Raw genomic sequence first — 8,833 nt, 5'->3', positions numbered from 1 at the left:
AAGATCTTCATCTGAAGTCAGCCAAGGCAAATTGCTGACTAATTAGGAAAATCATAGAGAGATACACTTAAGCAGAGTAAGAGAGAGAAAGCCCAAAGCCTAAATTCAAACCTTAAGATCAGCATGTCACACACACACACACACACACACACACACACACACACACACACACACACACACACACACACACACGACACCTGCTAATTCATACATATATGTAAATTATACAAAGTATCTATGGTTGTTCTACTCTTTACTCTTGGGAATAACCAGTAAAAATACGGTTTTTCAAAAATATTTACATTTTTCATTTTCTTCTCCACAGCCTCCTAGGATAATTATGTAATTCATTTATAAGTAACAGCAAACAGTACTCAGTTAAACTTTTAATTATCCTATTCTTGGTTCTCTCCTCACACTGTATTTGATTTTAACTATCTAGAAATTTGGGAGGGGAAAATTCCTGGACAATATTCTTCTGTTGAGAAAGCTTAGCTACAAAGTAGAGGTACAAGAAAATAAAGCTGGATTCAGAATAACGCTTTGTGCCTTAGGGAAGAAAGGTTTCTTTCTATTTGTAAAAGCAGAAGAGATACGATTGAACACTGACTAAAAATAGAAGCAAGCAATTGAAGAAGGTGAAGAGTCCTAGGAGGTAAAAGATATACCTCAAGATTTCAGATGTACGAGAACCACAATAGTTGTTCTAAAACCTTAGGATACATCAGAACACCTGGACAGTTCCAGATCAACCACTAGAATTTCTGGGTTGGTAGTTCTCTGGGTTGGTAGTTCTGGAGGGAGTCTTGAGAGCTTACATTTTCTATGCCTTTCTAAGAATTAGAATTTGAGAATGACTTGAATAAAATAATTCCAAAACAGAAATACACATAAACTGATATTCTCAGGTATAAACTTGGAAAAAGGACACAAAAATATACTGAATATTTACAAAGCTTAGTAGCACATGATTGCAATCCCAGTACCCAGAAGCTGGAAGATAGGGAGCTCAAGGGAGCCAAGACTACATGTCTCAAAAAAATAAAATATAACAAACCAATTTAAAAACAAAAACAAAGGAAACCCTGAATATTATATATCTGTTGACCATGGGAAACCTTAGACTTACTTATGGTTTTTCTTTTTGTTCACTTTTATTTTCAATTAGCAAAGACCTTTTCTTTTAATTGGTTAGTCAAGTGGCTTGAACTCTTGGCCTGGGAACTGACCCTGAGCTCTTCAGCTCAAGACAAGGGCACCACTTCCACCACCACTTCCACCACTTCCGGTTTTCTGGTGGTTAACTGGAGATGAGTCTCAAGGACTTTCCTGCCCCAGCTGGCTGGGAACCATGATCCTTAGATCTCAGCCTCCTAAGTAACTAGGATTATGTGAGCCACAAGCACCCAGCTTACTTTTTTTTTTTTAATGAAATCTTACTATACAACCAAGACTTGTTTCAAATTTTCAGTCTGGAATTACAATCCCAGAGTGATGGCATTATAGTTACTCACCACTCCCTACTTAAGCAGCTTTTCACATAAGTACTTTCTTTTGACCAGTACTGGGGCCTGTCCTGGGTGCTTTTGCACTAAAAGCTAGCACTCATCATTTGAGGCACAACTTCATTCCAAACTTCTTTTGGTGATTAAGTAAACATAAGAGTTTTCATGGACTTTCCTGTCTAGGCTGGCCTGGAATTAAAATCATCAGATCTCAGCCTCCTGAGTAAGGATACCCAACTTCATAATTCTTTCTGTATGTGTGTGTGATGTATGTATGTATGTATTTTGTGCCAGTACTGAGGCCTTGCACTCTTGATTAGCTTTTTCTAACAGGCTCCACATTCAAGTTCTACCACTTAAACCACACTGCACTTCCAGACTTATGATGCTTAGAGATAAGAGTCTTTCAGGGGCTGGGAAGGTGGCTCAGTGGTAGAGCACTTGCCTTACATGCATGAGGCCCTGGGTTTGATTCCTCAGCACCACATAAGCAAAAAGAAAAAAGCCCGAAGTGGTGCTGTGGCTCAAGTGATAGAGCGCTAGCCTTGAGCTGAAGAGTTGAGGGACAGCGCCCAGGCCCAGAGTTCAGGTCCCACGAAAAAAAAAAAAAAAGTCTTTCAGATTTGTCTGTCAAGCTGGTTTCAAACCTTGATTGATACTTGGATCTCAACTCCTGAGCAGCTCAGATTACTAGGCATGAGCCAACTATACCCTAAGTACTTTATTGTCTTTTCAAAACCACAATTAATTAAGTTTTCTTTATCTATTGTATCATTGTTTAGAACATTTTCTTATTATAACTTTAGCATTATGAGAGTAATGTTTATTCCATTATATTTCAGAATGAAATACTGAAGACAAAGGAAAATTGTGAATGTAAGTAGAGGTAAGTAGAGATAACAGTCAATGTCAACATGTGTTTATTTGTACATTTTGGATCAACCACTCTCAAATCTCCTTAACTTTCACACCAGGCTAATCTTGTCTTTTCTTTTTTGGTACTGGGGATTGAACCCAGGACGTTGCACTTGCTAGGCAACTGCTTTGCCACTGAGCTACATCCCAGCCCTACCACAAATATTTTTAAGCAATTGTAAAATTGCATAAAGGCATAGTAGTTTTATATGTGTGAAAAGAATAAAAACTAATGTCAACTCAAACATAAACATTTCTGGAAAAATGGTTTCAATCACTAAATATTCTTACACTAAAATTATTACTATTGTTATTATTTAATTTCAAACTATATGCAATCAAAATGCCCTTTGCCAGCTAAAAAAATCCAAAGAACAACACAGAATTGTGTTAAATTGTGGCAAAATCTTCTATATATGATCAAGAAGGGATGATGTTTTACCTGAGCTGTATTTGCTTCCGTTTTTGCAACTCTTGGTTTCTGAGTTCTTCCAAGCGTCTGAGTTCTTCTTGACGTCTCATTAGATCTATAAAATATTAACTGTATATTAATATTTTTGCCTTTTTTTGCTATTATATCAAAAAGTATAGTTTATTAATGACAAGATACTTAATAACTTAATATTAACACATTTTTCCTATAAATCTTTTAATTATAAAAGCTACACAATCAAACTACTATCTTTTCAGCTCTAGTTTCTTCAAAAGAGTAGTAGAATTCTTCTTTATGTTAGAAACTGTACTAATTGTTTCAACATAAAGCATGGTACAAATGCTAGGGATATAACTATGATAGTGCACTTGCCCACTATGCTGTTGAGTTTATTCCCTATACCCACTCCCCAACACACACACAAAATACACACAGAAATTAAAAGAAAAACACTTGTAGCTGGGGGTCAGCGGCTCACACCTGTAATCCTAGCTACTCAAGGAGGCTGAAATGTGAGGATTGCAGTTCAAAGCCAGCCCAGGCAAGAAAGTCCCTGAGACTCTTATCTCCAATAAACCAATAGAAAACAGGAAGTGGCGCTGTGGCTCAAGCAGTAGAGCGCTTGCCTAGAGCTGAAGACTGCAGGGACAGCACCCAAACCCAGAGTTCAAGCCCCATGACTGACAAAAAAAAAAAAAAAAAAGGAAAAACACTTGTGGTTTGGCTGGGCATGGCAGCATATGTCTATAATCCTAATGCTGAGATAGGCTGTGGAAGATAATGAATTAGAAGTTAGCATGTTCTATCTCTCCACCTATCTATCAATCAATCTATCTATCTATCTTCTCTGAGAAGGAAAAATAAACTCACACAAAAATTATGAATTGTAGCTATATTAACACATTCATTTACAACTTTAAGACCACAATTATTTTTAGCAGCAAACTCAAAAATCAAAATGTTAACCATAAGTGTCACTAGTAAAGCTTAAGAACTTAGTTCTTGGGCTGGGAAGGTGGCCCAGTGGTAGCATGTTTGCCTTGCATGCATGAGGCCCTGGGTTCGATTCCTCAGCACCACATAAGCAAAAAAAGCTGGAAGGGGCACTGTGACTCAAGTGGTAGAGTGCCTGCCTTGAGCTGAAGAGCTGAGGGACAGCGCCCAGGCCCAGAGTTCAGGCCCCACGACCAACAAAAAAAAAAAAGAAAGAAAAGAAAACCAGCCTGAGGGGCTGGGAACATGGCTCAGTGGTAGAGCACTTGCCTTGCATGCCTGAGGCCCTGGGTTCGATTCCTCAGCACCACACAAGCAAAAAGAAAAAAGCTGGAAGTGGCGCTGTGGCTCAAGTGATAGAGTACTAGCCTTGAGCTGAAGAGCTGAGGGACAGCGCCCAGGTCCAGAGTTCAGGCTCCACAACCAACAAAAAAAAAAAAAAAGAACTTAGTTCTTGGGGCTGGGAAGGTGGCTCAGTGGTAGAACACTCACCTCGCATGCCTGAGGCCCTGGGTTCAATTCCTCAGCACCACATAAGCAGAAAAAGCTGGAAGGGGCACTGTGACTCAAGTGGTAGAGTACTTGCCTTGGGCTGAAGAGCTGAGGGACAGCGCCCAAGCCCAGAGTTCAAGACCCACGACCGGACCCAAAAAAAAAGAACTTAGTTCTTATTTAAGAACTAGGATCAGGGGCTGGGAAGGTGGCTCAGTGGTAGAGAGCTTGCCTTGCATACCTGAGGCCCTGGGTTCGATTCCTCAGCACCACATAAGCAAAAAGAAAAAAGCCGGAAGTGGCGCTGTGGCTCAAGTGGTAGAGCACTAGCCTTGAGCTGAAGAGCTGAGGGACAGTGCCCAGGCCCAGAGTTCAGGCCCCACGACTGGACCAAAAAAAAAAAAAAAAGAACTAGGATCAGCACAGTCAGCAGATCTATTAATAAAACTAGATAAGGGGCTGAAGTGGCAGAGCACCTGTCTAGCAAGTGACAAATCCTGAATTCAAACCTCAATACCACATAAAACAAGAACCAAAACATAACAAAACCAAGAAACCACAAAAAGCAGAAATAAAATAGTTTCATGGCAGGGCTGGGAAAGTAGTTTAGTGGGAGAGTGACTGCTAGCATGCATGAAGCCCTGGCTTTGATTCCTCAGTACCACATAAACAAAAAAAAAAAAAAATCAGAAGTGGCGCTGTGGCTCAATTAGTAGAGGACTAGCCTTGAGCAAAACAAGTTTAGGGACAGTGCTCAGGCTCTGAGTTCAAGTCCCAGGACTGGCAAAAAAAAAAGTTTCATGGCATAAAATCCCTCCCAACACAATCAGCACAAGATCACTTTTACACTAATCAATGTTATTCAAAGGGCAATGAAGAAAAATCCTTGAAAGAAAAAAAAAGGTTGAATACTAATATTAAAAAAAGCGGAGCTGGGAAGGTGGCTCAGTGGTACAGCGCTTGCCTTGCATGCATGAGGCCCTGGGTTCAATTCCTCAGCACCACATAAGAAAAAAGAAAAAAGCGCTGTGGCTCAAGTGGTAGAGCGCTAGCCTTGAGCTGAAGAGCTGAGGGACAGCACCCAGGCCCAGAGTTGAGGCCCCACGACCGGACACACACAAAAAAAAACAAACAAACAAAGAAAAGCAACTTTTTTTTGTTTTGCTTTTTTGAGACAAAGTCTTATACCATACCCCAGACTTTAACTACTATCATTAATCCCTAACATAACAAGAACAGGAGTTCCAAAGTAAGATGAAAATAAATTCAGAGCCAGGCACAGGTGGCTCATACCTGTAATCCTAGCTAATCAGGAGGCTGAACTCTAAGGATCACAGTTCAAAGCAGGCTTGAACAAAAAAGACCCCATGAGACTCTCTTTATCTTCAATCAACCACTCAGAAAAGACAGGAAGTAAGGCTGTGGCTCAAGAAGTAAAATCCAAGCCTTGAGCAAAAGTAGCTTAGGAGCAGCACCCAGGCCCTGAGTTCAAGAGCCATGACCAACACCAAAAAAGAAGAAAGAAAAAAGAACTGAGGGACAGAGGTAAGGCCCTGAGTTCAAGCCCCAGGACCTGCATTAGAAAAAAAACAAGAATAAAAAACAAAAAAATGTCTCAGCAACTTTTTAAAACTTGACTGGCTTTGAACTGCAATCCTAAATCTCAGGCTCCTGAGATTAAAGACCACTAGCACTAGTGTTTTTAAAATAAATTCTTACACTCAGCAGTGAAATACAAGTTAAATTATGAGCTGAGAGCTAGTGTCTCATGCCTATATTCCAAACTACTCGGAAGACTGAGATCTAAGGATCTCCATTTCGGCAGGAGTCTGTGAGACTCTTGTTGTTTTTCTTTTCGTTGGTTGTGGGGCCTGAACTCTAGGCCTGGGCACTGTCCCTCAGCTCTTCAGCTTAAGACTAGCGCTCTATCAGTTGAGCCACAGCGTCACTTCCTCCTTATGTGGTGCTGAAGAATCAAACCCAGGGCCTCATGCATGCAAGGAAAGCACTCTACCACTGAGCTACCTTTCCAGCCCCTGTGAGATTCTTACCTCCAACAAATTAGACTGAGTAAAAGCTGGAAGTGGCGCTGTGGCTCAATGAGAACAGAGATGCTCAGGGACAGAACCCAGGCCCTGAGTTCAAGCCCCAGGATCAGGAAGGGATAAAAAAGCATTCAATAGGCCTTTGACATTAGAATTTTACACACACACACACTTGGGTAGAGGGAGGCCAGTTGTAGAGCTTGAACCACAATCCTCAGATCTCAGCCTCTTAAGTAGCTGGATTACAGGTGTGAAACACAGTGCCCAGCTAAAATTATGTATTTATTAGTTAGCCCTCCATGAGACTCTGATCCCCAAATAACCACTAGAAAACTGGAAGTGGAGGTGTGGCTCAAGCGGTAGAGCACTTGCCCTGAGCTGAAGAGCGCAGGGATAGCACCCAAGCCCAGAGTTCAAGCCCCATGACTGACCAAAAAAAAAGAAATTTGCAACCTAGTTGCACACTCAAAAGGAAAATACTTCAACAAATGTCAGTATGAGACTTGTCCTATTATTATAAACAATCCAAAAAAGTTAAAACAACACATCCTATAACAATTTTATGCATGGATTTGTTCTGTACTAATCTACCATTTACAACAATATGAAAATACATATTTAGGGGCTGGGAAGTTGGCTCAGTGGTAGAGCGCTTGCCTTGCATGCCTGAGGCCCTGGGTTCAATTCCTCAGCACCACATAACCAAAAAGAAAAAAGCCGGAAGTGGCACTGTGGCTCAAGTGGTAGAGCGCTAGCCTTGAGCTGAAGAGCTGAGGGACAGTGCCCAGGCCCAGAGTTCAGGCCCCACGACCGGACAAAAATAAATAAGAAAATACATATTTATTCCTCTATGAAAAGTAATAAGAACATAAATTGTGTTCTTTGTGACAATTAGATTTTATACTTTTTTGGGGAGGAGGAGGGTAACCTGTGGGGCTTGAACTCTGGGCCTAGGCACTGTCCCTCAACTCTTCAGTTCAAGGATTGTGTTCTACCACTTAAGCTACTGTGCCACTTCCAGTCTTCTGGTGGTTAATTGGAGATAAGAGTCTCATGGACTTTTCTGCATGGGCTGGCTTTGAACCTTGATCCTCAGATCTCAGCCTCCAGAGTAGCTAGGATTACAATCGTGAGCCACCAACTCCTGACTAAATTGTACACTTTTAAATCAAGCCATTTGAGAAAACTGCATTAGGGTTGGAGTTTGGCTCAGTAAGAGAGCTCTTGCCAAGCATACTCAAGGCCTTTCATTCAATCCTTGAGGCAATGCAACAATAGAGAGGGGGAAGGTGAGGGGGGGTGGGGAGGTTGGGAGATGGGAAGGGATAGGAAGGGGAAACAAAGGGGGGCAACAATGCTTGATAAGAAATGTACTCATTCTTGCCCATGTAATTGTAACCCCTCTGTATGGTATTTTCACAGAAAGAAAGAAAGAGGAGAGAGAAAGAAAGAAAAAGAGAGAGAGAAAGAAAGAGAGAGAGAAAGGAAGGAAAGAAAGGAAGGAAGGAGAAAGAGAGAAAGAGAAAGAAAGAAAGAGAAACAGAAAGGAAGAAAGAAAGGAAGAAAGGAAGGAAGGAAGGAAGGAAGAAGAGAAGGAGAGAAAGAAAGAAAGAAAGAGAGAAAGAAAGAGAAAAATAAGGAAAGGAAGAGAAAGAAAGGAAGGAAGGAAGGAGGGAAGGAAGGAGAGAGTGCAATAAGCATAATGACTCAACAATCAAATAAGAAAGTAAACACAATTACCCAATACTTAGAAGGTCAATCATGAGCCTAAAACTGCTATTTGATCATTATTAACCTTGGGATCACCTAGTCAACTACATGGAAAATTCAAGAAATAGACAACTGACAAGTTTTAAGTATTTTCTTATATTCTTATAATTTTTCCATTTTATTATTAGTCACTGTTGTCACTGTACTGTTCTTGACTTAGAAGCCTTGTCATAGGAACGTATTAACATAAGGAAAAAGAATAGGTTTCAGCCTTCTTTGGACTGCATCCTCCTTGGATAAAGGGTGATAGACTAGCCAGGTACCAGTGGCTCACGCCTGTAATCCTAGCTACTCGGGAAGCTGAGATCTGAGGATCACAGTTCAAAGCCAGCCCAGGCAGAAAAGTCTGTGAGACTCTTGCCTCCAATAAACCACTAAAAAACTGGAAGTAGCACTATGGCTCAAGCAGTAGAGCGCTCACCTCGAGCTGAAGAGTGCAGGGACAGCACCCAAGCCCAGAGTTCAAGCCCCACGACCACCAAAAAAAAAACAAAGGGGGATAGACTATGGTTACCAGAGGTGTTTTTAATCCTACAATCTGAAAAAATGACAAGTTGGAAATTAAGAAGATAATTCACAAGCATCCACAGATGTGAAGGCATTAGTTGTACAATCATTATTTGTTACTAGTTAATAATATCTAAAATCCTTACACAACAAATTTCAATACATCATAAACA

General features: G+C 40.8%; 1 protein-coding gene across 1 annotated transcript in view; it reads right to left on the bottom strand.

Annotated features, from left to right (window-relative positions):
• Positions 1-8,833, bottom strand: part of Pspc1 (paraspeckle component 1) — an 87,798-nt gene that overhangs the window by 42,863 nt on the left and 36,102 nt on the right. The window contains exon 5 of the mRNA XM_013009459.1: positions 2,863-2,947. Within this exon, the coding sequence (XP_012864913.1) occupies positions 2,863-2,947 (85 nt within the window). The remainder of the gene's footprint in view (positions 1-2,862; positions 2,948-8,833) is intronic.

Source organism: Dipodomys ordii, unplaced genomic scaffold (genome assembly GCF_000151885.1).
Source record: "Dipodomys ordii isolate 6190 unplaced genomic scaffold, Dord_2.0 Scaffold1, whole genome shotgun sequence".
Classification (NCBI taxonomy): Eukaryota; Metazoa; Chordata; class Mammalia; order Rodentia; family Heteromyidae; genus Dipodomys; species Dipodomys ordii.
The sequence above is the reverse complement of the archived record's forward strand: the minus strand, read 5'-3'. Positions and strand labels throughout refer to the sequence as shown.